The sequence below is a fragment of the Pocillopora verrucosa genome, chromosome 5 (assembly GCF_036669915.1).
Source record: "Pocillopora verrucosa isolate sample1 chromosome 5, ASM3666991v2, whole genome shotgun sequence".
Taxonomy (NCBI): Eukaryota; Metazoa; Cnidaria; class Anthozoa; order Scleractinia; family Pocilloporidae; genus Pocillopora; species Pocillopora verrucosa.
Window position 1 is genome coordinate 6,016,587 of NC_089316.1, and position 27,833 is coordinate 6,044,419.

Below are 27,833 nucleotides of genomic sequence, written 5' to 3' on the forward strand. Positions count from 1 at the left end.
CCTCCCCCCCAGAAAACTCGCAAATGAAAGATCCGATCATAAAAAAAGAGTTGAAAAGATTCCCTCGCTACAGGTTGTGACATTTCAGGCGTCTGTTTTTTTCTAATGGTAATATTATATTCGCTCTTTTCTTTGCAAGAGGCGATCTGATGAAATCGAAGATCCTATTCCACTTTGTTCTCGGTTTGGTAGGTTTCTTTCATTTGAAAGCAAGCTCAATCAAGTTCTCGCGCACGACATTTCCTAGAACTGATAGTCGTCGAACAGAAACACATACAAATGTCACACTTTTGTTAAAATATTTTCAGTTTAGAACATCCTGTTTGGTTGAATCCTGACATAAAACAAATTTTGCTTGGGACGCAGAGTGCAAGTTGATCAAAAGCTAGCTTGAAAATCAAGGGTACTTCTGAATAAGATCACAAACAATGCATTCAATACTTTCAGCTGTGGTAACTGTGTGGTCCGTACACATAAACCTTCAAGTATTCCGCTGTGACAAAAAACTGATGACAGACAGCATCACGTGAAAAGATCGCCTCTAACTACTAAGGTTTCTTTTTTAGAAGGACAGAAGCACGAAAACCGAGAGGAAAATCTACCCTTGTTAGATGGTAAGTATATTAGAGAAATGCTAAAAACTACACGCCGACGGTAGAACTAATTACCGATGTCTTTATTATTGACACTGAATGATGCACGAAGCCGGATTATAGTAAACTCGTAAAGAATTTGAACTGCCTCCAACTTTGGATACAACTAACCGTAGCGCTCCTTCATTCCGCAGTTTTTTGAGGGCTGAAACGGTAAACAGCAAGGCACGCAGGGAAAACACCATGGATATCAACGCACAGAAAACGAAAATTTCATCAAGTCAAAAACTTGGTGACTGTCTTCAAAAGGCTTCATCGTTGTTGTCTGTTGCGGCCATTCTGATGACGGTGTCTCTCTTTGTTAGATCGGAGACAAACACAAAAATGCTGGATTCAAAATTTACTCTGAAAATTCAAGAAATGGGGGATGCTCTCGAATCTGTGAGGGCTGCTTGCCAAGTTCTTCGTGAAGACCAAGACATTTCAAACGGTAGGTAATTTAGTATAAAATTTTCTTAACAACTGCGCGTCGCTTGAACTCGAACTGTCCTGGATCCATACGAAAGTAAGCCGGGCGCACTCAGTTGCCACCGCTTTTACTCAAAGCAAACAGTGGATAACCAAGCCCATACGTTTGATGGACTTCAGAAAATCCACCTAATGAGATGTTTGTGGATTACATTTTAATGTAAATCAGGCCATGAACAGCTGAAATGTATTCGGGCATTTCTATTGATTGCGATATGTTGAGAGAAGTTTTGACAACACAGATTTGACCTTAATCAGAAACTTGACCCGTTTCTTGAAACAAGTCACGACTGCATATTGTATACTTATCTTTCAATAGATTTTTTCAAACGAATCAGTGGCTTCTCTTTGACTCGTCCTCTGCTGAAAAGGATTTAAACAAAAGATTTCCGAACAAAATACGTAGCAAAAAAGGTGTTTTCCTTGTTTCGGTCATGGAATAAAAAGCACTTTGTGAAGCTTAAATCTGATATAATCAATGTTAAAAAAAAAAAACAAAAACAAAAACAAAACAAAAAGATTAACCCTTGCCGTTTTCTCTAGGTAGGAAACAAGACGTCAAAATTGTACGCCGCAGCTTAACGACCAACCGGAGCGACTCAGTTAATCAAGCAGAGGCCGACACTGGTTTCAGGAAGTACATGACCTCTCTTGTAACTGAGTCCATAGGGACTTACTGCCTCTCCCCTGGTAAAGTCTGCGTGGCAGGGCCTCGGGGACCAAGGGGAATTCCGGGAAATCGCGGTAAACGAGGTCCAAGGGGATCTAAAGGAAAAACGGGAGGGAAAGGCATTATGGGATCACCCGGCAAATCTGGAAAACCGGGAATGAAAGGAGATGTTGGAAATCCTGGAATGAAGGGAGAAAAGGGTATGAATCAAGAGCTATTGACACTTTATTTCTGTCTTTCCTTATTTATAATAGTCATTGTCATTAGGAACAAAATAAGTGGAAATTTTGTTGGAATCTAAAACCACAATTGCAAGATTGAAACAAAATGATGATTAGCGTCTCTTGATTGAGACGTAATGTTATCTATTACAAGAAATGTATCTTTAACTTGTGGAAAAATATTTCACCAAGTTCTATATGCCGGTTAATTTTTTATTCTTGGGAAGGAATTTGGTCGTAATCTATAAGTCTAATATAGTTAACAAATTTAGCTTTGAATAACAAGTTTCTGATACGATGCCAAGGCTAGCAAAATCTCAAAAAAACAAGAAAAATCTAGAGGTTCATTGTCGAGTACAAATCTATCATAGTGTAAAATTGATGCAATCTGCGCCTCCTCGCACGGCTGGGCGGCCAGTATCTTCCACAGAAGGTGTGATGGGAAACGGAATACAGTTTCCATCATAAAAGTTGGACAGTACGTGTTTGGAGGATACACGGACGTTCCATGGGGTAAAAGAATATCTTTTCCTTATTCTCTGCTTTGATTGTAATCTAGTGACATAAAGGTTTATCTAAAGTAACAATCTAACCTAAGCTTTTACATCCTTACCCCAAAAAATGATCGAACAAGTTATAAATTCATGAAAGGAAAAAGAATTAAGTAGTCAAAACGTATGAAAATGTTTCTCTCGGTTTTCTTTAATGTGACTATCAAGTTTTTGTTTAAAAAAAAATTTAGAACCTAAGGGAAGAAAACTTATTCTTCGCCAATCTTTAAAGGCCAGTTAGCTTTCTATCAGGTCCTCACTATTAGAGTTGCGGCATACCGAAACACGTCGTATTTCCCAAAGAATTAAACGACTGGAAAAGTTGTCGGAGTTTTTCTTTTCCCATGTTCTAAGGAACTTAAAATTCAATGTATAATATGTTTATTCCACATCTTATTCTTCAGAGTCTAGTGGTCGCTGGACAGGTACTTCCAAGGCGTTCATATTTTCTCTCCGAAATAAAGAAGGATTGGCACCATTCAAGAGCCTGGTTACTACGCCTAAATATGCTATTCACAGGAGTTCAAGCAATGGGCTCACATTCGGTAGAGGACACGACATTGTTATTAGAGATAATGCAAACAGTAACACAAACTCCTACACATTCTTTGGCGATTCTTATTCAATCCCAAGTGGTATAAAGGACCAAAAAACAATCCTGGCTGGGACTTATAGCTTCACACCTGATGAGGTGGAGGTTTTCTATCTTGGTTGAATCAACACTGCTATATCATAATTCCACCACAAATCCCGGTAAAATAGTGTCATACTTCGATTTAATTTACCTATTGGCTTTATCAGCTGAAAAGCAGACCTTTTAAAACTAATCTCAAACACTGATGTTTTATTATTTAGCAGAAGGGCGATTTTGTTTGCTTTTCCTCCAAATATTGCAAGGTAAAAAAATTTAAGGAGCTTCACCCGACGGTAGTTTATAAATCTTGACTTTTGCATGATGAGTAAAATTCGTGAGGTTTGTCAGTGATACAAATTTTTTTGCCTTATTTAGATATAAGAAACGAAAATATTCCCATAACTTCCAAAGAATTTATTCTTGAATGAGACAGATAGTTCAACAATTTTCCAAGATGTAGGAGATTTTATTCCACAAAACCGAGATAATATGCAAAGAACGAGATTCCAATCTCAGAAGTCACTTGATTCGATTACGTAATGCAAAGGAGGAAAGGTACAACTCGCGACCAAACTCCTATTTTTAACTTTAGATAAGTATAACTAAGTTGTCTTCAGTCATTCCTAAGGACGATATCGAAGTTTGAGATAAGTTCCTTAAAATAGTCGTGAACGATAATAAACCGAGTTTTTATGAATACCGCTAAGGTTGAGATGCAATCAAAGTCGAAGACGGGCTGAAGAGAATAAGGGATAACACTCTTTTGCCGCATTCAGTTTCATAAATACCATTTCCTTAATATCTTACTCAAGAGGTCAAATTTCAGCAACCGATGTTGCTACGGCCTGTATGAGCAAACTTGAAAATGCAATGCCACTTTATTTACAACCTTTTACGATTCAACTACAGCAGAATCAGTACAGGAGAATGGTTTCTTCTTCGTTCCAGTTACTTCTATCTCTATAGTTTCCTTTTAGTAAGTCATATGTTCTTAAATTTCTGTCCTACCACTGCGCTAACTAAATAAGCCCCCCCCCCCACCTCCTCGATTAAGCGCCCTGAAATTTGAAATGAGCGCCTGAGCGCTAATTCGATGATCCGTTATGCGTAGCTTTGAATACATTTGGTGTAAAATGAATAGAAAAATCGCAAATGAGAGATACAATCATAAAAAAGAGTTGAATAGGCTCCCTCGCTATAGGTTGTAACATTTCAGGCGCCTGTTTTTTTTAATGGTAATATAATATTCGCTGTTTTCTTTGCAAGAAGCAATCTTGTGAAATCAAGGATCATATTCCACTTTGTTCTCGGTTTGGTAGGTTGTTCTCATTTGAAAGCAAGCTTAATCAAGTTCTCGCGCACGACATTTCTTAGAATTGATAATCGTTGAACAGAAATGGACGTACACGTAGATGAAACAAAAGTGAGTCATTCAAAGAAATGCAATAATCTTCACAAGGCTTCCTTGGTGTTGTCAGTTCTTGCAATTCTCCTAACAATTGCGCTGTTCCTAAGAATGGAGATCAGCACGCAAATGTTGGAAGTTAAGGTCACCCTTGAAATCCAAGAGATCAAGGAAACTCTGAAATCGGTAAAAGATGCTCGCTTCCCCAACCGTGTAAACGACCATCTTGATGCTTCAAGTGGTAGGTGGTATAACTTTTATATATTTTCTCTTACTGCTGTAAGATTCCTGTACGTCATTATCGAGGCAGTTTGTATCATCAGCCATAATATTGGTAATAATCTCAGAAATGATACACAGGCTGTGCATCTTTGCTGTCAGTGTTGATTTAGCAATAACGTATCACCTTATGCATATGGATATAATGATTCAAAATCCACTCTCACTCAATTCCAGAGATCGTTCTGGGCTTAAAGCCAGATATTTGCATTGGAGGAAATTCTTTTCCTTTTTTTTTTACTTTTGGTAGAATCTTACGTAATCTTGACTCTTCATGGTGCACAATTTGAGGGAATTTGTCAATAGATATTCAAGTTATAATTGTGACCTGAAAGTCATAGAATTATCTGCGATGCAAACGTGCGATTCCTTCTAAATCTATGAGATAACAAACAGCAAAATAGCGCTGGAGGGATTAGGAGATAAGGCAGTGCGGGAGCGGATCTAGAACAGTCATCACTCATGCTACTTTCCGACTTACAGACAGACCTTTGGTGACCTTGATCAAAGTTTGGTCCAGTTTATATTACAACCAGTCTCCTTTGCATGCAGCTAGATTCGACTTTAGTTCCACTTCAGAAGGAAGATTTCTGGCAAGGATATTTTCATCATTAAGCTTACTTGGACCATGTGAATACCTCTGATGTCTCTTATCCTCCTCTTTTTTTTTCTCTCTTTAGTCAGCACAAATACTTATCTAGGTCAACTTATTCAAATATCCTGCATGGCTCAGTAACCACATTAGTGGCATGTTTTGGTGCGTTTTTCACACGTAGAACGGGATAAAAATTAAAAGGTCGGTAGCAGGCCTTTCTTATACCTAATGAATCACTACCACAGAAGTTATACCGAATTTTTCGCTTTTACTTTTAAAGGCTCATCTTTAAAGATGGCCTCGGGTCACGCGATAGGACATAATTGGAGCTAATCCGCGTCACTAAAGGCCACAGCCAGAGCAACCTCTATAAAAACACTTATACCTAAAAATACTTATCTGTCGTGATGAAGAACTGCAAGTCTTTGTTTCTTTTCCCAAAATAGTTATTTGATCTCTTCTTGGTCAGCCCTACTCAACCAGTCGTTCGGCTTAACCAGAACTTTATTTAAGATTTAGATGTGCCCAAACACAAAAGCATTCATATTGCAATAATTCTAATGAATTCGTCATAGATTGTGGCGTAGCCACGTACGGAAGTTAACAAGAAATCCCTTTTTTTTTTTCAAGTCATCAAGTACAACAGTAAAATTGTCCGCCGAAGTTTAAGTGCCCAGCGCAACGTTTCTGGCGATTCAGAAGAAGCTGATACTGCAATAAAAAAGTACATGGCATCTCTTATCACTGAATCTATCGAGTCTTATTGTCAACCCACGAAGAAATTGTGTATGGCAGGTCCCCCTGGACCAGAGGGAATTCCAGGAAAGGACGGTATAGAAGGTCCAGAGGGCCGCCCTGGAAAACCTGGATTGCGAGGAGACCCTGGGGTAGATGGAATAAAGGGAGATGCAGGAAACCCAGGAATCAAAGGCCAAAAAGGTGCCCTAAATATCAGATCGAGTTCTTTTTTTAACAAGATAAGAATAATGTATTTGACGTATTTTTGCTTGTTGCTATAAAAAAAGGTTTGCAGGTTATTCGGTCACATTTATTACCATTTTATAGTGAAGTGCAAAAATTTATCAAACTTTTCCGATTTCACTCCACAATCCTCATCCACACCCGTAAACCTGTGGCTGACCATTTATTAGCATTTAAGGAGAATATATTTGAAACAGTTGTCTTTTTTTATTACAAAGCTGCTCAGAGAGTCGCGCAGTGTAAGAATTTGCCAATTTTTTTTATCAGAATTGGATGATCAACTCCTTGAATCTCGCGAGATCTTATATTGGAAATACTGAATTCACCGATCCCTTATCAGAATCATATCGCTGATGTCGAAGCTTAAATAGAATCAAACTCACGACCTAAATTTTTTACTTCCTTTTTTTTATAAGGAGACACAGGCTTTCCTGGAAATCCAGGACCTAAAGGTGAACCAGGGGAGTCTATTTTTGCTCCAGATATAAATGTATCTCCTGCGTCGCTCACAGTCACAGAGAAACAGACCGCCACGTTTAACTGCTCAGCTGATGGTAATCCAAAACCCAGAGTAACTTGGAGTAAAGTTAATAAAACGGGAATGGAGAATTTGGACAGCCACGGCAATGAACTTCAGATCAGGAATGTTGAGTATAATGACTCGGGGAGTTACGTTTGCATGGCTGAAAATGTATTAGGAAAAGTGCAGAAAGAAGTAACGCTTTTTGTGGAAGGTGAGATACAACCTTTGACACGCCAAATACATTTTAAAAGCCTCAGATGTAAAGTAACAGACTTTAGGAGACTTCCAGTTTACACAGCTTTGAATCGAGCATTTCCAATTTTTCAACCCTTCGGGAAGTTATTTGAAACAGTTATCACTGATTTCTTTTTTGGTCATTCAAATTTACTTCTTTGTTAGTTTCGCCTTCAATTTAGTAAAGAATGATATTCGTTCAGGTTCCCTATAATCTGAAATCTTCCTTTCAGTCTTCCTTTGGCACAAATGTCAAATGTTTTAAAGTTTTACGACTTGTCTACGACGATATGAACTTAAGTTTATATACTTTCTTTTTCATTAATCTAGTGCCTCCGGAGTTCACAAAGAGACCAGATCGGTTTCTAAGAGTAATGGGAAAGTCGGACGCCTCAATCCCTTGCCGAGCATTTGGCTTTCCTCCACCGACGATTGTCTGGTCAAGAGGCCTATTATCCTTACCAAAAGGCCGAACTTCTGTTACAAATCACAACTTGACCATCTCCAACTTCAGTCCTGAAGATGCCGGTGTTTATCAGTGCAAAGCGGGCAACAAACTTGGCATTATTAGTGCGTTGACAACCTTGAATTACGTCCCACCAGGTCAGGAGCAAATAGTTAATTTCAGCCATCCATTAATTAATCCATCTTTTCGTTCATACAGACAAACACAACGTCCAAAATTTTCTTTTTCTTTTTATTCAAACGAAGCGAAGAGTTCACCTGCAAATCACATATTCATCGCTGTCAATCATCTTCCTCTGAATAAATCATTTCTTCGTGTGTCCAAACTGTGATTTCATTAACGCGGTCAGAGTCGTGAGGTTTTTAGTTGGCAAAGTCACAGTGATTAAAATGCGTTCTTTCCTTGCTTGATGAATGTGGGAATCGCTCGCCTCTATATGGGACAAACCTGGTGTGTTCCCTCATACTACTCATGGATGACATGTTTGCTGTGACGGTGATCATCAGTTTTTATGATATTGTGCAACAAAATGAAAGAAAAACAAAAAGGAATTGTCGTTAACTGTGTGCAAAATGGTTTCTTTCCTTCCTTCTCTCCCTCTCTTTCTTAACTTTCCACCTCGTTGCTCATTGCACTTTTGCAAATTTTAAATATAAAAGCCGAAACATAAAAGCCGGTTGTGTTTGTGTTAAATTATAGAGTCCTGGATGAATTCAGCAATAATAGGGGGAAACGCCCTCTATCAGACTCAACTTCACGAGTTCTTGACGCCCGCAGTCGGAAGTCATCCTCAGTGGCTGCTGTGTTTCCGCGCTTGTACTCACGGCTGGGCGGCCAGTACCTTCCACAGCAGATGTGATGGGAAGCGGAACACGGTCACTATCATAAAAGTAGGACAGTACGTGTTTGGAGGATATACGGACATTCACTGGGGTAAATGAAATATTTTTACTAATTGGCATCTTTGCTATGCCAATCTCTTATTCTTTACAAAAAATAGCCATGCTTGGCTAAATAGCACTCAAATGCATATTATTATTATTATGTATTTCGAAAAAGTTTTCGCGTTTTTTTTTTTCGGTTTTTGTGTGCGATTGATGACCATTTCTGATGACGAATATGAGCTCTAGTTACAGAGCCTGGTTGGAGCAGATAGATTGAGACCCAATGCGAACTTGACTGAGTGAGTCCCTCAAATAAGAAAGGATATTGAAAGGATATGACTCATGCAAAAATATTTATTTTATTTGCTAGAATCTAGTGGTGGATATGGTTACACTTCCAAAGCTTTCATATTTTCTCTCCGTAATACAAGAGGACTGAAACCATTTAAAAGCATGGTGAAACAGCCACAATATGCCATTTACAAGCAGTCCGCCTATGGCCCAACATTTGGCTCCAGCCACAACATCCACATTGCTAGCAACGCCAACATCGGTTTAGAATCATACACCAAATTTAATGGATACAGCTCTGGATCCTACTCGTCCATTCCGGGTAGTAGCTGGAGCCGATCTACTATCTTAACTGGAAGTCAGAACTTCCAAATTGCTGACTGGGAGGTCTTTTATGTGGATTGACTCTTCCAATGGATGATTGATTATCCCACTTTGGATCTAATTTTAAATCTCTTTTAATTTACGCTGAGTAGGCGCTCAAGTTATTCTTATCTTCATCTTGATACACGGGGGAGAGGAGTAGAGGCCCCCACCCATAATTCTGTGAGGATGCCTCTCTCCTGTTCCCGCATGATTTTGAGTTTAAGCCATATAATAATTAAATGCAGAAGGTGCAAAATGTGACTTTTAGAGACTTAATCAGTTGGAGACGACAATTAAAGAAGGCAAAGAGTATCTATATTGTGCACCTAAAGGAAAAGGTACAAGATATAGGGGGCATGTAGACAAGGGAAATCAAATTTAGGCTAAAAGGGTAATATCTGTGTCAGCACAATCTGTTTTAAATGTATTAAACCTTGTTTTAAGCCACGTTTTACATTATTTCCCTCGGTCAGAAAAGCCATACACATGATCAATTCTTGCAAAGCAGAAGAAATAACATTTCCTTTGACTAAACCAAGCAGGTTTGCACCTGCTGCTCGATTAATCTTTGAGACATTTTCCTAACAAGAGGCCAATTCAAAAGTGTAAAACTCCTCAAGAATACCTTCTTAGCCTGAATATCTCGCCTTTTTCCCATACCGTGCCCTCATAGAGGACGATCCATGCACTGAGGTTTGTATTAGATATCAATTGCTCACCAAGAACGAACATTTATCGTTCATGATTTCCAATTTTTCCCTATTCCCCCAAGCGATATTATTTCCTGTAGATTTTGTACATCTAGGTTTGTGTACATTCAAATAAACAACCTAAATTTCCTATGCTTACCATTGTCAATACATGTTCCGTTTTAGTTTAGGTAACTCCTTCGGAAATTATCTTCCCACGCGATCCGTTATTTGAGAATTTCTTTCAATCAACAACAATATCTTTGGTTTAAATCGTGCCACCACACTCGAAATATTGCGTGACACAGCACCTAAAACATCCCTTAATGCTTTTTAGTGTTCTCCGGTGTTGAAGTGATTCGTTGTGGACTCGTAAACTGAATATGTGACACAAAGGACCCTTTTTACAGTTTTTCTATTTTATCAAATATTCACTTAAATGTTGCGAGAGTTATTCAAATGTGCGTCATGATCCTAAAATTTCGCTTGTTTACCTGTAAAATGAAAATTGATAATTTTGCTGAAATTGTAATAGGTACGATTATAAAGAAGGTCGTCTTAGACAGAAACACGTATCAATGTCAGGCCTCTGTTTGAAATATGTCCAGTTTAGAACATCCTGTTTATCTGAAACCCCACATAAAACCCCTCGGTTATGTTTCAAGCCATTGTTCGCCAGCCCTAAATCCTTACATCTGTTTCAAAAGAGATGGTCTCAAAGATGGAGTCCAAAGCGAATAATAATTCGCATGTTTTCCTGTTTGGCTTCTCATTCAACTTAATTATCACGCTGGGCTCACTTGGTTTCACTTGTTATTCTCTGCAACGATTAGATTCGCGTTTGATGGCAGTTGAACAAAATTTACGGATGCCAAATCCTTCGTCTGAGCTTGGAAATGGCGTAAATCCTCTGCCTACAATTACTCATCCTCGTCCAAGCGGAGCGCAAATGGAGGAAATTGTTCGCGTGAGAAGAGCTTCAGATAGATCATCCTTGTGCCGCAAGTGTAGCAACGTCTGTGCCAAGTCGAATGGAAATCGAAGCGTAAGTGCTATCTCTCAGTTTTATACAACTGTATAAACCAATCTTGCCGAAGAACCGCTTATAACTGGAGCAAAATCTCATATTTATGTTTCCTGACCTTGGGAGTTCTTTAAAATGCATGGAAATAGCTTACTCTATCTATGCTAGATGCGACAAAGCGAATGACGCGGGGCTAACGCTCGAAAAATCAGCTTTAGAAACTCTTTACGGAGGCGGCCAATTTGAATTATCGAAGCAATTGGTTAAACCAAATTACGATGAGATATTTGCACACTAAAAGTAACCCATTCCTATTGAAGAGTTTCAGAATATCATACAAATAAACAAATACAATACAAATCCAAATAATGATTAGTGTGACAGTCACAATAATCATTATTATTTGGATTTGTCTTTAGATAAATTGGAGATATTTTTAACGAAGCCCTGACATTTATGTGTGATTTTATCTAAGACTGGCCTTCTTTATCATCGTATCCATTACAGTTTCAGCAAAACCATCAATTATTTGGATTTAGCGTTACCGGGTAACGCTAAACTGAATAGTATGTATTACAAAACAATAGCTGAAAGAACCTTCTTTGGTAAATAACATCGCTGCGCGTACGTCATCTCATCTCAGTGGTGATTAATCAATAACCAGAAATGAGGAACTCAGTCTGCTTTAGCTACAACGGAACAAGTACTTTGTCGCCTCCAATCAAATCGACACACTTACACAGATTTTTTTTTCTTTTAGATCCCTTTGGCTAGGGTTTTAAGTACTGAATTAATAACTTCATTTCTCTTGTAATTTTTCTCCTCCTGTTAGCACACGGCTCGGACATCTAGAAATAAATTATTTAAAGACTTTTTCCTTGAGTTTGTTGGCTTTACGATTGCCGAATAGCTAGAACTCTCAACTCTTACATATGTACTGAACTCAAAGTGAAGTGCAGATTTAAAGCGAAACGCACCGTAAATTCTTACATCAACCCTGTTTTTGATTGCCTTAATTTCGTGATGGGAAATACTATAAAACTTTAACCTTTCAAGACTTTCGACACTTCCCGTAAAATAATTATTTTCTTTTTTGGTTAAATCCTCAGAACTCGACAGAGGGAAACATCATTTGCGTTAAAGGTAAGATCTAAGTGCGTATATCATCCTTATGAGCTGAACTCGATAGCAGCAAAAATCGGGAACTTAATTAGCAGTCCACACCAAGAAGAATAACGCAGTATTGAATTGAGAAAGATTATGTCTTTTCTCAGTACGGAATTTTTATCAGTTAAAGTTTTCTTTCTTTTTTTTTTCACCAGTTAAAAGTTTAAAACCAGTGTTTGCTTTGCCTTCTTTTTTGGTTGTTTTCCTACACTCAATTTATTTAGAGATATTCTCTGAAATGTTAAGGGTCGCATTGGTTTTTAACTCAATGCAAGGCACCTATAGTCAATAACAACGAATATTCTGCTCAATCTCAATCAAAATTATGCACAAAGATGCACTAGTTATTATTTTTTTATAGCAATATCAGTCTCACAAATCATGAGTTATCAGTTCCTTCTCGCTTTTTTATCTCTTTTTGCCGTACAAAAATAATACATACTTCAAGTAATTTTTTTTTATGAGAACCTAGTTTGCTGACGTTTGAACCAAAAGATAGTTATCGAGATTTGTTACTTTATTACGTAAGAAAAAAAACTGAAAAGTGATTTTTCTGATGTTTTATTGGGCTCATCCCACTAATCTCGAGTTCTTATTTCATAATCAGGTCGTGTTGGACCAAAAGGCCCACCAGGTCCTCCGGGTTTACCAGGATCGGCTGGGCCCCAGGGTCCTCCCGGCCCGGCTGGAAAAAGAGGAAAAAAGGGAGCAAAGGGGCGACCAGGATCTCCAGGAAAAAGAGGCAACAGGGGATTACCAGGCCCCCCTGGGATATCAGCCCAAACGAAGACAGATAGTCGTGGAGGAAGCCAGTTAAGTAAGATTTCAAGCCTCTTTCTTTGGACTACAATTACTCTGTAGTGCGCCGTTAGGAAAACAAAACCTACCACGTAGGAAAACAAAATCAAAATTTGTATATTGTAGTTTTCCTGTATTTGTAGATTGTTCTTGATCCACAACGATAAGTCTGGACTCATTTATTTTCTTCAGTTCATTAATAATGATATTGTTTCCCTCTAAGAACTGCCACTCTTCATTGAAAAGCCTCCGTCTTCCCTGATAGTTCGAGAAAAACAAAGCGTCACAATTCCTTGTGAAGCCACTGGCTTCCCACAACCTGTGGTCACATGGTCTAAAAATGGGCGCCTGATAGAGGACAAAACAAAGCAGTTTAAGAAAAGGAATTTGGAAATAAGCGAAATGAAGTTTGAGGACCGTGGCATGTACACCTGCACAGCAGAGAATCTGTTGGGAAGAGTCGAGTTATCAGTGAACATTACAGTAAGAGGTATGTACATGACTTTGTATTAAGAAGAGAAAAATTAGCACCGTGGTCACCTGGATAGACGAAGGATAAAGAAATGAAGAGAAAATAAGTCATAAGTACCCCTTTGAAATGAATGACCAAAATTGTTAAATGCATGAAGTCCCAAACGTCTCGTATATTGATGCCAGTCTTAGCTTTAGCCCTCATAGTCTGAAAAGCAGGCGTAATTTTGGCCGGCGAGTTCCCAGTATTATCTTGGGGAAATTGTAACTATCATTCTTGACTTTTACAGCAGCGGAACTCTAGGGAGAGAATGTTATTTGTACCTAGAGGGTGAGCCATGGTCAAAAAGAAGTAGAGGGGAGGGGGTGAGGCAGTGAATATTACGCCTTTTCCCGACCCAATCCCCCCACCGTCAAATCTTAACTCCAAATCAAACATGACCGGTTGAATGAACAATCGCGAGCTTCTTAACGTTAACTCGCCCTAATAAAAAGCCTGCACTGCAGGCTGTAGCCCTCAGCGACATTTAATGCTGAGAAGTAAACATTAATGTGTAAATATGAAAGGGCATGCATTTGATGACTGAAATGCTAGCATAAGTATATTAGCTTACAATTCCGCCCAATCCTAAAAGATTCAAATTTCAAGGCTATGGAGACTTTGGATTTAAATGTTCATTGTCTGAAGAAACATTTGGATATGAAGATATGCAAAGACAATTAATCTCAATTTTACCAATTTTCTGTTGTTGTTGTTGTTGTTGTTGTTTTTTTTCTATTGATGGATGTTTTGATTTCTTTTGTTCTTCATTTTGCCGTTTTTGTTTTGTTCTATCTTGTTCTGACCTTTTTGTTGTCGCAGTACCAGCAAAATTTATCTCCGAGCCTAAGCGTTCTGTGACAGCCTACAAGACATGGGACATGACTCTGAAATGCGACTACATTTGAATACATTTGGTGTAAAAACCAAAATTGTAAGAAGTCGAATACAAAAAATGAATAGAAAAATCGCAAATGAAAGATCCAATCATAAAAAGAGTTTGAAAAGGTTTCCTCGCTACAAGTTGTGGCATTTCAGGCGCCTGTTTTTTTTAATGGTAATATAATATTCGCTGTTTTCTTTGCAAGAAGCGATCTTGTGAAATCAAGGATCATATTCCACTTTGTTCTCGGTTTGGTAGGTTGTTTTCATTTGAAAGCAAGCTTAATCAAGTTCCCGCGCACGACATTTCCTAGAATTGATAATCGTTGAACCGAAATGGACGTACACGTAGAGGAAACAAAAGCGAGTCATTCAAAGAAATGCAATAATCTTCACAAGGCTTCCTTGGTGTTGTCAGTTCTTGCAATTCTCCTAACAATTGCGCTGTTCCTAAGAATGGAGATCAGCACGCAAATGTTGGAAGTTAAGGTCACCCTTGAAATCCAAGAGATCAAGGAAACTCTGAAATCGGTAAAAGATGCTCGCTTCCCCAACCGTGTAAACGACCATCTTGATGCTTCAAGTGGTAGGTGGTATAACTTTTATATATTTTCTCTTACTTCTGTAAGATTCCTGTACGCCATTATCAAGGCAGTTTGTATCATCAGTCATAATATTGGTAATAATCTCAGAAATGATACACAGGCTGGGCTTCTTTGCTGTTGGTGTTGATTTAGCAATAACGTATCACCTTATGCATATGGATATAATGATTCAAAATCCACTCTCACTTAATTCCAGAGATCGTTCTGGGCTTAAAGCTAGATATTTGCATTGGAGGACATTCTTTTCCTTTTTTTTTACTTTTGGTAGAATCTTATGTAATCTTGACTCTTCATGGTGCACAATTTGAGGGAATTTGTTAATAGAGATTCAAGTTGTAATTGTGACCTGAAAGTCATAGAATTATCTGCGATGCGAACGCGCGATTCCTTCTAAATCTATGAGATAACAAACAGCAAAATAGCGCTGGAGGGATTAGGAGATAAGGCAGTGCGGGAGCGGATCTAGAACAGTCATCACTCATGCTACTTTCCGACTTACAGACAGACCTTTGGTGACCTTGATCAAAGTTTGGTCCGGTTTATGTTACAACCAGTCCCCTCTGCATGCAGCTAGATTCGACTTTAGTTCCATTTCAGAAGGAAGATTTCTGGCAAGGATATTTTCATCATTAAGCTTACTTGGACCATATGAATACCTCTGATGTCTCTTATCCTCCTCTTTTTTTTTCTCTTTAATCATCACAATACTCATCTATGTCAACTTATTCAAATATCCTGCACGGCTCAGTAACCACATTAGTGGCATGTTTTGGTGCGTTTTGCACACGTAGAACGGGATAATAAATTAAAAGGTCGGTAGCAGGCCTTTCTTATACCTAATGAATCACTACCACAGAAGTTATCCCGAATTTGTCGCTTTTACTTTTACAGGTTCATCTTTAAAGATGGCCCCGAGTCACGCGATAGAACATAATTGAAGCTAATCCGCGTCACTAAAGGCCACAGCCAGAGCAACCTCTATAAAAACACTTATACCTAAAAATATTTATCTGTCGTGATGAAGAACTGCAAGTCTTTGTTTCTTTTCCCAAAATAGTTATTTGATCTCTTCTTGGTCAGCCCTACTCAACCAGTCGTTCGGCTTAACCAGAACTTTATTTAAGATTTAGATGTGCCCAAACACAAAAGCATTCATATTGCAATAATTCTCATGAATTCGTCATAGATTGTGGCGTAGCCACGTACGGAAGTTAACAAGAAATTCCTTCTTTTTTTCAAGTCATCAAGTACAGCAGTAAAATTGTCCGCCGAAGTTTAAGTGCCCAGCGCAACGTTTCTGGCGATTCAGAAGAAGCTGATACTGCAATAAAAAAGTACATGGCCTCTCTTATCACTGAATCTATCGAGTCTTATTGCCAACCCACGAAGAAATTGTGTATGGCAGGTCCCCCTGGACCAGAGGGAATTCCAGGAAAGGACGGTATAGAAGGTCCAGAGGGCCGCCCTGGAAAACCTGGATTGCGAGGAGACCCTGGGGTAGATGGAATAAAGGGAGATGCAGGAAACCCAGGAATTAAAGGCCAAAAAGGTGCCCTAAATATCAGATCGAGTTCTTTTTTTAACAAGATAGAAATAATGTATTTGACGTATTTTTGCTTGTTGCTATAAAAAAGGTTTGCAGGTTATTCGGTCACATTTATTATCATTTTATAGTGAAGTGTAAAAATTTATCAAACTTTTCCGATTTCACTCCACAATCCTCATCCACACCCGTAAACCTGTGGCTGACCATTTATTAGCATTTAAGGAGAATATATTTGAAACAGTTGTCTTTTTTTATTACAAAGCTGCTCAGAGAGTCGCGCAGTGTAAGAATTTGCCAATTTTTTTTTATCAGAATTGGATGATCAACTCTTTGAATCTCGCGAGATCTCATATTGGAAATACTGAATTCACCGATCCCTTATGAATCATATCGCTGATGTCGAAGCTTAAATAGAATCAAACTCACGACCTAAATTTTTTTACTTCCTTGTTTTATAAGGAGACACAGGCTATCCTGGAAATCCAGGACCTAAAGGTGAACCAGGAGAGTCTATTTTTGCTCCAGATATAAACGTATCTCCTGCGTCACTCACAGTCACAGAGAAACAGACCGCCACGTTTAACTGCTCAGCTGATGGTAATCCAAAACCCAGAGTAACTTGGAGTAAAGTTAATAAAACGGGAATGGAGAATTTGGACAGCCACGGCAATGAACTTCAGATCAGGAATGTTGAGTATAATGACTCGGGGAGTTACGTTTGCATGGCTGAAAATGTATTAGGAAAAGTGCAGAAAGAAGTAACGCTTTTTGTGGAAGGTGAGATACAACCTTTGACACGCCAAATACATTTTAAAAGCCTCAGATGTAAAGTAACAGACTTAAGGGGACTTCCAGTTTTGCACAGCTTTGAATCGAGCATTTCCAATTTTTCAACCCTTCGGGAAGTTATTTGAAACAGTTATCACTGATTTCTTTTTTGGTCATTCAAATTTACTTCTTTGCTAGTTTCGCCTTCAATTTAGTAAAGAATGATATTCGTTCAGGTTCCCTATAACCTGAAATCTTCCTTTCAGTCTTCCTTTGGCACAAATGTCAAATGTTTTAAAGTTTTACGAAATGTCTACGACGATGTGAACTTAAGTTTATATACTTTCTTTTTCATCAATCTAGTGCCTCCGGAGTTCACAAAGAGACCAGATCGGTTTCTAAGAGTAATGGGAAAGTCGGACGCCTCCATCCCTTGCCGAGCATTTGGCTTTCCTCCACCGACGATTGTCTGGTCAAGAGGCCTATTATCCTTACCAAAAGGCCGAAATTCTGTTACAAAACACAACTTGACCATCTCCAACTTCAGTCCTGAAGATGCAGGTGTTTATCAGTGCAAAGCCGGCAACAAACTTGGCACTATTAGTGCGTTGACAACCTTGAATTACGTCTCACCAGGTCAGGAGCAAATAATTAATTTCAGCCATCCATTAATCCATCTATTCATTCATACAGACAAACGCAACGTCCAAGAATTATTTTCTTTTTATTCAACAAAGCGAAGATTTAACCTAGATTGACTTATTTATCGCTATCAGTCATCTTTCTCTGAATAAACGATTTCTTCATATGTGGGTTAATTGTGATTTCATTAACGCGTGCAGAGTCGTGAGATTTAAGTTTGCAAAGTCACAGTGATAAATTAATTTCCTTCCTTGCGTGATGAATGTGGGAATCATTCGCCTCTATGTGGGAGAAACCTGGTGTTCTCCCTCACACTACTCATGGATGGCTTGTTGCTGTGACGGTGATCATCAGTTATTATGCTACAGTGAAACAAAATGAAAGAATAACAACTTACAGGGAATTGTTGATAAATGTGAGAAAAATTGTTTTCACTCCTTCCTTCTCTGTCTCTGTCTCTCTCTCTCTCTCGACTTTCCACTTCGTGACTCATTGCACTTTGGTAAAATTTAAATATAACAGCTTGCTGTATTTTTGTTAAATTATAGAGTCCTGGATGAATTCAGCAATAATAGGGGGGAACGCCCTTTATCAGACTCAACTTCACGAGTTCCTGACGCCCGCAGTCGGAAATCATCCGCAGTGGCTGCTGTGTTTCCGCGCTTGTACTCACGGCTGGGCGGCCAGTACCTTCCACAGCAGATGTGATGGGAAGCGGAACACGGTCACTATCATAAAAGTGGAACAGTACGTGTTTGGAGGATACACGGACATTCCCTGGGGTAAATGAAATAATTCCAATTAATTGGTATCTTTTGCTATGCCAATTTTATCTCTTATTCTTTACAAAAAAAGTAATCATGGCCAGCTAAATAGCACGTAAATGCCTAGATGTATTTCGAGAACGTTTTCGTTTTCTTTTTGCTTTTTGTTTGTGATTGATGAGCATTAATATTTCTGATGACGAGTATGAGCTATAGTTACAGAGCATGATTGGAGCAGATAGATTGAAAACCAATGCGAAAGTGACCGAGTGAGTCCTTCAAAGAAAAAGAGAAGTATTCATGGATAAATTGACTGATGGAAAAAAATACTTATTTTATTCGCCAGATTCTAGGAGTGGATATGGTTATACTTCCAAAGCTTTCATATTCTCTCTTCGCAATTCAAGAGGACTGAAACCATTCAAAAGCATGGTGAAACAGCCACAATATGCCATTTACAAGAAGTCCAGCTATGGTCCAACATTTGGCTTCGACCATGAGCTCTACATTGCTGACAATGCCAACGTCGGTACATCATCACACACAAAATCTCATCGATACAGCTCCTACTCATCCTTTCCGGGTAGTAGTTGGAGGCGATCTAATATCTTAGCTGGGAGTCAGAGCTTCCAAATTGCTGACTGGGAGGTCTTTTATGTGGATTAACTCTGTTCGACTCAAACAACTTATTCCACCTTAGATATAATTTTTAAATCTCTTTTAATTTACCCTGAGTAGGAGCCCAGGTTATTCTCATCTTCATTTTGATACAAGGAGGAGAGGAGTAGAGGCCCCCTTCCATATTTCTAAGGTGATGCCTCTCTCCTGCTCCTCTATGATTTTGCGTTTGAGCTATATAGTTGCCATATGCAGTAGGTACAAAACGTGACTTTTAGAGACTTAATTAGTTGGAGACGACAGTTAAAAAAGGCGAAGAGTATCTACATTGTGCACTTAAAGGAAAAGGGACAGAAATAGTGGGCATGTAAACAATGGAAATCCAAATTAGGCTAAAGGGTAATATTTGTATCAGGACAATCTATTTTAAATGTATTAAACCTTGTTTTAAGTCAAGTTTTAAATGCTTTCCCTCAGTCAGAAAAGCGATACTCAATTCTTGCGAAGCAGAAGAAATCACGTTTCCTTTAACTAAACTAAACGATTAACCTTTGAGACATTTTCCTAACAAGAGTCCAATTCAAAAGTGCAAAATTCCTTAAGAATACCTTCTTGGCCTGAATATCTCGCGATATTATTTCCTGTAGATTTACATCTGAGCTTGTGTACGTTGAAATATTTAACCTAAATTTTCTATGCTTACATTTTAGTTTAGGTAGCTCCTTCGGAAATTATCTTCCCACGCGATCCGTTATTTGAGGATTTCTTTCAATCCACAACAATATTTTTGGTTTAAATCGTGCCACCACACTCGAAATATTGCGTGACACAGCACCTAAAACATCCCTTAATGCTTTTTAGTGTTCTCCGGTGTTGAAGTGATTCGCTGTGAACTCGTAAAATATGTGACACTAAGGACCCTTTTTACAGTTTTTCTATTTTATCAAACATTCACTTAAATGTTGCGAGAGTTATTCAAATGTGCGTCAGGATCCTAAAATTTCGCTTGTTTACCTGTAAAATGAAAATTGATAATTTTGCTGAAATTGTAATAGGTACGATTATAAAGAAGGTCGTCTTAGATAGAAACACGTATCAATGTCAGGCCTCTGTTTGAAATATGTCCAGTTTAGAACATCCTGTTTATCTGAAACCCCACATAAAATCCCTCGGTTATGTTTCAAGCCATTGTTCGCCAGCCCTAAATCCTTACATCTGTTTCAAAAGAGATGGTCTCAAAGATGGAGTCCAAAGCGAATAATAATTCGCATGTTTTCCTGTTTTGCTTCTCATTCAACTTAAATATCACGCTGGGCTCACTTGGTTTCACTTGTTATTCTCTGCAACGATTAGATTCGCGTTTGATGGCAGTTGAACAAAATTTACGGATGCCAAATCCTTCGTCTGAGCTTGGAAATCGCGTAAATTCTCTGCCTACAATTACTCATCCTCGTCCAAGCGGAGCACAAATGGAGGAAATTGTTCGCGTGAGAAGAGCTTCAGATAGATCATCCTTGTGCTGCAAATGTATTAACGCCTGTGCCAAGTCGAATGGAAATCGAAGCGTAAGTGCTATTTCTCAGTTTTATACAACTGTATAAACCAATCTTGCCGAAGAACCGCTTATAACTGGAGCAAAATCTCATATTTATGTTTCCTGACCTTGGGAGTTCTTTAAAATGCATGGAAATAGCTTACTCTATCTATGCTAGATGCGACAAAGCGAATGACGCGGGGCTAACGCTCGAAAAATCAGCTTTAGAAACTCTTTACGGAGGCGGCCAATTTGAATTATCGAAGCAATTGGTTAAACCAAATTACGATGAGATATTTGCACACTAAAAGTAACCCATTCCTATTGAAGAGTTTCAGAATATCATACAAATAAAAAAATACAATACAAATCCAAATAATGATTAGTGTGACAGTCACAATAATCATTATTATTTGGATTTGTCTTTAGATAAATTGGAGATATTTTTAACGAAGCCCTGACATTTATGTGTGATTTTATCTAAGACTGGCCTTCTTTATCATCGTATCCATTACAGTTTCAGCAAAACCATCAATTATTTGGATTTAGCGTTACCGGGTAACGCTAAACTGAATAGTATGTATTACAAAACAATAGCTGAAAGAACCTTCTTTGGTAAATAACATCGCTGCGCGTACGTCATCTCATCTCAGTGGTGATTAATCAATAACCAGAAATGAGGAACTCAGTCTGCTTTAGCTACAACGGATCAAGTACTTTGTCGCCTCCAATAAAATCGACACACTTACGCAGATTTTTCTTTTCTTTTAGTTCCCTTTGGCTAGGGTTTTAAGTACTGAATTAATAACTTCATTTCTCTAGTAATTTTTCTCCTCCTGTTGGCACACGGCTCGGACATCTAGAAATAAATTATTTAAAGACTTTTTCCTTGAGTTTGTTGGCTTTACGATTTCCGAATAGCTAGAACTCTCAACTCTTACATATGTACTGAACTCAAAGTGAAGTGCAGATTTAAAGCGAAACGCACCGTAAATTCTTACATCAACCCTGTTTTTGATTGCCTTAATTTCGTGATGGGAAATATTATAAAACTTTAACCTTTCAAGACTTTCGACACTTCCCGTAAAATAATTATTTTCTTTTTTTGGTTTATTCCTCAGAACTCGACAGAGGGAAACATCATTTGCGTTAAGGGTAAGATTTTAGTGTGTATATCATCCTTATGAGCTGAATTCGATAACAGCAAAAATCGGGAACTTAATTAGCAGTCCACACCACGAAGAATAACGCAGTATTGAATTGAGAAAGATTATGTATTTTCTCAGTACAAAATTTTTATCAGTTAAAGTTTTCTTTCTTTTTTTTTCACCAGTTAAAAGTTTAAAACCAGTGTTTGGTTTGCCTTCTTTTTTGGTTGTTTTCTTACACTCAATTTATTTAGAGATATTCTCTGAAATGTTAAGGGTCGCATTGGTTTTTAACTTAATGCAAGGCACCTATAGTCAATAACAACGAATATTCTGCTCAACCTCAATCAAAATTAAGCACAAAGATGCACTAGTTAATTTTTTTTATAGCAATATCAGAGTCTCACAAATCATGAGTTATCAGTTCCTTCTCGCTTTTTTATCTCTTTTTGCCGTACAAAAATAATACATACTTCAAGTAATTTTTTTTTATGAGAACCTAGTTTGCTGACGTTTGAACCAAAAGATAGTTATCGAGACTTGTTACTTTATTACGTGAGAAAAAATAACTGAAAAGTGATTTTTCTGATGTTTTATTGCGCTCATCACACTAATCTAGAGTTTTTATTTCATAATCAGGTCGTGTTGGACCAAAAGGCCCACCAGGTCCCCCGGGTTTACCAGGATCGGCTGGGCCCCAGGGTCCTCCCGGCCTAGCTGGAAAAAGAGGAAAAAAGGGAGCAAAGGGAGCAAAGGGGCGACCAGGATCTCCAGGAAAAAAAGGCAGCAGGGGATTACCAGGCCCCCCTGGGATATCAGCCCAAACGAAGACAGATAGTCGTGGAGGAAGCCAGTTAAGTAAGATTTCAAGCCTCTTTCTTTGGACAACAATTACTCTGTAGTGCGCCGTTAGGAAAACAAAACCTACCACCTAGGAAAACAAAATCAAAATTTGCATATTGTAGTTTTCCTGTATTTGTAGATTGTTCTTGATCCACAACGATAAGTCTGGACTCATTTATTTTCTTCAGTTCATTAATAATGATATTGTTTCCCTCTAAGAACTGCCACTCTTCATTGAAAAGCCTCCGTCTTCTCTGATAGTTCGAGAAAAACAAAGCGTCACAATTCCTTGTGAAGCCACTGGCTTCCCACAACCTGTGGTCACATGGTCTAAAAATGGGCGCCTGATAGAGGACAAAACAAAGCAGTTTAAGAAAAGGAATTTGGAAATAAGCGAAATGAAGTTTGAGGACCGTGGCATGTACACCTGCACAGCAGAGAATCTGTTGGGAAGAGTCGAGTTATCAGTGAACATTACAATAAGAGGTATGTACATGACTTTGTATTAAGAAGAGAAAAATTAGCACCGTGGCCACCTGGATTGACGAAGGATAAAGAAATGAAGAGAAAAATAAGTCATAAGAAATGAAATGAAATGACCAAAATTGTTAAAATGCATGAAGTCCCAAACGTTTCGTATATTGATGCCAGTCTTAGCTTTAGCCCTCATAGTTTGCAAAGCAGGCGTAATTTTGGCCGGCGAGTTCCCAGTATTATCTTGGGGAAATTGTAACTATCATTCTTGACTTTTACAGCAGCGGAACTCTAGGGAGAGAATGTTATTTGTACCTAGAGGGTGAGCCATGGTCAAAACGAAGTAGAGGGGAGGGGGTGGGGCAGTGAATATTACGCCTTTTCCCTACCCAATCCCCCCACCGTTAAATCTTAACTCCAAATCAAACATGACCGGTTGAATAAACAATCGCGAGCTTCTTAACGTTAACTTGCCCTAATAAAAAGCCTGCACTGCAGGCTATAGCCCTCAGCGACATTTAATACTGAGAAGTAAACATTAATGTGTAAATATGAAAGGGCATGCATTTGATGACTGAAATGCTAGCATAAGTATATTAGCTTACAATTCCGCCCAATCCTAAAAGATTCAAATTTCAAGGCTATGGAGACTTTGGATTTAAATGTTCATTGTCTGAAGAAACATTTGGATATGGAGATATGCAAAGACAATTAATCTCAATTTTGCTGTTTTTCTGTTGTTGTTGTTGTTTTTTTCTATTGATGGACGTTTTGATTTCTTTTTTTCTTCGTTTTGCCGTTTTTGTTTTGTTCTATCTTGTTCTGACCTTTTTGTTGTCGCAGTACCAGCAAAATTTATCTCTGAGCCTAAGCGTTCTGTGACAGCCTACAAGACATGGGACATGACTCTGAAATGCGACATCTTTGGTTTTCCCTCCCCTGTAATCACGTGGACGAGATCAAGGGATCAACTGCCTATCAACAGAAACGTCATTGATGGTAATCAACTTACGATTAAGAACACAAAGAAGGGAGATGGTGGAGCATATGTCTGCCAGGGGGCTAATCCGCTGAGAAATGTGATGGCTGTGTTATGGATCGTGGTCAAAGATGTCGGTAAGATTAGCCTAAAATATTCTTTAGTTGGACAGTCAAAGTTTGGTTGCATTTTTTGGCAGTAAATCTCTCCGTTTATAAATTATAATTTCTTTTTAATTTAGTCAAAATTTGATTGTGATTTTTTACCCTTCTCTCGATAGTAAATCCGTATATCGTCTCCAGTCCTCCTAGTGAAATTCAGGTACAGAATGTTGGTGATAAGGTGAGGTTAAACTGCTCTGCTGGTGGGTCGCCATTACCCAGAGTCACGTGGTTCAAGGATGGGCGGAAAGTTGATTCTACAGCAGAGCGGGACGGCAACAATCTGATTAAAACCGAATTTGTTATTGATCGCTTCCAACCTGGTGACGCTGGTTTATATAAATGCTCTTTTTATAATGAAAAGAATGCGACAACAGAAGCCACTGTAAAGCTTAGTAAGTTTTAGCTTCTTTACTTTGTACCGCGCCTGATTATCACTTTCTACTCTTTTTAAGTCAATCAAGATTAGGATTCTTGTTTTTCATTCTTTCCTTCTAAGCCCAATTGATTTCACTTTGATAAAGATACTAAATCCAACATATCGGCATTCCTAACAATGAAGTTTCTTTTTTTCACCCTTTTTAGTTTTAGTTAATTGCGGTGATCCCGGTTCTGTATCTAACGGACACAAACGTGGCTCCCGATACTGGACTGGGGAATCTGTGTCGTTTACTTGTGATCCACAATATCACCTAGTTGGTCCAAATAAGAGGACCTGTTTACCGTCCGGTAATTGGAGTGAAATACAACCTGAATGTAAGTGATGACGGTTGCTTTTTTTTCTAATATTAATTAGAAGTTTTCCTTTGCTAATTTTGGCCTCATGGCATTACAGTTTAATTGATAAGTTATAAAAAGAGAAATTTTAAGCATTTAAAATGAATAGATAAATGCATAAATAAATAAATAAATAAATAAATAAATAAAATAGATAAGTACGTAAATAAACAAGTAAATAAATCGATAGTGAACCACCAAAACGCTTTAGAGACTGAATGAAAATTTTACGCTGACTGACCTCTTTGGCCTTTTAATTTGAAATGTTGGATACAGTTCATAGGTTTTTTTTCCGCAATCTTAAGGTGGCTGGATAGAGTTTTCCTTTAATTCAACGGTGTGATAACCTAATTAGGATCAGCTACAAAGCCCGAGATTGACAAAATTTGTACAACGAAAAGGAAAAGGAGCTGTAATCCATAGATTCCCGGTTCTGCACATCAGGACAACGAGAAACGTATATTTGAAGTGTTTCCATCACCACTCATTTTTTTTAAGGCCCCACCCACAGAGGGTTTTTTTTACCCGTAAGACAGCTTCCAGTTCCTCTATGGTTAACCCCTTCGTGCGTGTGTAACTAAGCTTTGAAATGCTAAAAATTCTTAGTTTTTGTTTTCCACTTGCTGCTTTCAAGGTCGGAGAATTTGTCCACCACTGAAAAACCCAAAGTATGGTCTCATTTACGGCGGTGAATTTTGGGAAGGAAAGCAAGTTTCATTTACTTGTAGGTCTGGTTTTGGACTGATAGGACCACTACAACGTCGCTGCTTGATGAACGGTTCATGGACTGGAAGTCAGCCTGAATGTAATGCCGTGTCGGGTAACAAAACTATTGTTTTTTTTTCCCAGAACAATTTTGGGTGGTATCTCGTAAATTTTTCAAAGTAGACTTAACCGTTACATAACTGCATGAAAAAATTCCTTAAAATCACAAGTGAATAACAAGGACTCCTTGCTATGATGCAATAAGGGTGGCTAGATGAGCCCAGAGTCCCTTGCATGCAATGTTTTCATAATTTTGCAATATTTGGTAATCAGTGGATGATCTCTTACGTAATATATTAGATAAGATAAGAATATAGGTTATTAATTTTATTATGAACAAGTTCTGGCCCTTAAGAATGGTTCCTGTTTAGTTTTATTGCTACAGCCCTGTTTCGTATCGCCAAAGAGTGATCGACCATACCAAGATAGTATGATGCTATACTAATCATAAAACCTAAACAAGTAAACAAAAAAAACGACAAATGTAAATTATAGACTTTATAAAAACAGACCTTTTTAAAAAGTTTTATCAAACAAGAAATATTTTTTTACCTTTTGTCAGCGCTTTGGAAGGCCTCAACTATAATAGCAGGCAATCTGTATTACTACAGCAACCTACATCAGTTTCTGAAACCTGCGGCTGGAAGTCATCCTCAGTGGCTGCTGTGTTACCGTGCCTCTACTCACGGTTGGTCGGTCAGTACTTTCCACAAAAGGTGTGATGGGAGACCTCACACAGTCACTATCGTAAAAGCAGGGAAGTACGTGTTTGGAGGATACACTGACATTCCATGGGGTAAAAATTTATTATATGTCAACTTCATGTCTTTGTTGGTGTTTGCTTTCTTTTATGTTTTTGTATTTTGCATTTTGCGTTGTTCCGGTTAATGTAAAAGATAAAAATAAAAAAATGATCGAAATAGGAAAACTTCATAAACAGTATGAATGGCCCAGTGGCTTGATGGTTAGTGCGCTGGTCTGCGGGTCAAGAAGTCTGGGCTCGAGACCTTGCCGGGTCATTGAGTTGTGTTTTGGGTAAATCAATTTACTCTCGCTTTGTCTCTCTCCTCTCAGGAGTATAAATAGGTACCGACGAACTATCGGGGAAATCTTAAGAAATACCAGGGGGTAACCTTTCGATAGGTATTCCATCCAGGGGGGAGTAGTAAAGCTTCCAGTTGCTTCATGCTGAGAATACCAGGATAAGCTCCGGGATGGATGAGCTGCTTGGCTCGAATACAAACTATACATGCCTACCCTACACTAGGCTTGAAGCAAAAGGCATGAGAAATAATGTTCGCATGATATATTTTGATTAAAAAAACCAAAAACAAACAAACAAACAAAAGCAAAAAAACAAAATCAGCACATATCTTAACACTAGTGAGAAAAATAACAATACCTGATGTGGAAGCTTAATGGTTAATTGAAACGGAAAAAAGCTTGATGATATGCTCTTTAACGTAATGGTGTATCATTTTCTTTTCCCAGAGTCAAGTGGTGGGTACACCAGCACTCCAAATGCTTTCCTATTTTCTCTTCGCAATGAAGAAGGACTAGCGCCATTTAAAAGCGTGGTAAAAAGGCCATCGTACGCAATACACAGGCATTCCAGCATCGGTCCGTTGTTTGGTACTGGTCATGACATCTACATCGCGGACAATGCCAATAGTAATCGTAATTCCGAAGCCAATTTTGGTCATGGCAATGTTTATTCTGTTCCAAGTGGTGTGCAAAACAAACAAACCTTACTGGCAGGTAGTAACCCCTTCACACCCGATGAATGGGAAGTGTTTTACCTAGGATAAAAAGTCTTAAGAAACAGAAGAAAACAAAAAAAGAACCATTTACTAGTTCAGAGGTCTCTTTTTGTATTTTAACAAGAAAATTGTAAACAGCGTATGATTGTTGTCTTGT

The 27,833-nt window shown here is 38.3% G+C and overlaps 3 protein-coding genes across 3 annotated transcripts; all 3 read left to right on the forward strand.

Moving 5' to 3' along the window:
* The first annotated feature begins 559 nt into the window (after positions 1–559).
* On the forward strand, positions 560–3,894 carry LOC136280666 (uncharacterized). Its single transcript, XM_066166304.1, has 5 exons — positions 560–614; positions 788–1,083; positions 1,665–2,080; positions 2,384–2,525; positions 2,968–3,894. Exons 2-5 carry the CDS (start codon positions 837–839, stop codon positions 3,276–3,278), a joined length of 1,116 nt encoding a protein of 371 aa, XP_066022401.1. The 5' UTR covers positions 560–614; positions 788–836; the 3' UTR covers positions 3,279–3,894.
* A 608-nt stretch (positions 3,895–4,502) lies between these two features.
* On the forward strand, positions 4,503–19,691 carry LOC131797124 (hemicentin-1). Its single transcript, XM_066166305.1, has 17 exons — positions 4,503–4,843; positions 6,107–6,415; positions 6,874–7,191; positions 7,545–7,817; positions 8,380–8,613; positions 8,935–9,258; positions 10,603–10,955; positions 12,044–12,077; positions 12,709–12,918; positions 13,123–13,389; positions 14,233–14,304; positions 14,630–14,878; positions 16,138–16,446; positions 16,903–17,220; positions 17,575–17,847; positions 18,402–18,635; positions 18,964–19,691. The coding sequence occupies exons 1-17, from the start codon at positions 4,594–4,596 to the stop codon at positions 19,281–19,283; spliced, it is 4,347 nt and encodes a 1,448-aa protein (XP_066022402.1). The 5' UTR covers positions 4,503–4,593; the 3' UTR covers positions 19,284–19,691.
* Positions 19,692–20,476: 785 nt separating this feature from the next.
* Positions 20,477–27,801, forward strand: LOC136280901 (myosin light chain kinase, smooth muscle-like). Its single transcript, XM_066166694.1, has 10 exons — positions 20,477–20,800; positions 21,891–21,924; positions 22,557–22,775; positions 22,980–23,246; positions 24,078–24,350; positions 24,494–24,769; positions 24,960–25,130; positions 25,786–25,971; positions 26,479–26,712; positions 27,408–27,801. The coding sequence occupies exons 1-10, from the start codon at positions 20,477–20,479 to the stop codon at positions 27,722–27,724; spliced, it is 2,301 nt and encodes a 766-aa protein (XP_066022791.1). The 3' UTR covers positions 27,725–27,801.
* Positions 27,802–27,833: the final 32 nt, after the last annotated feature.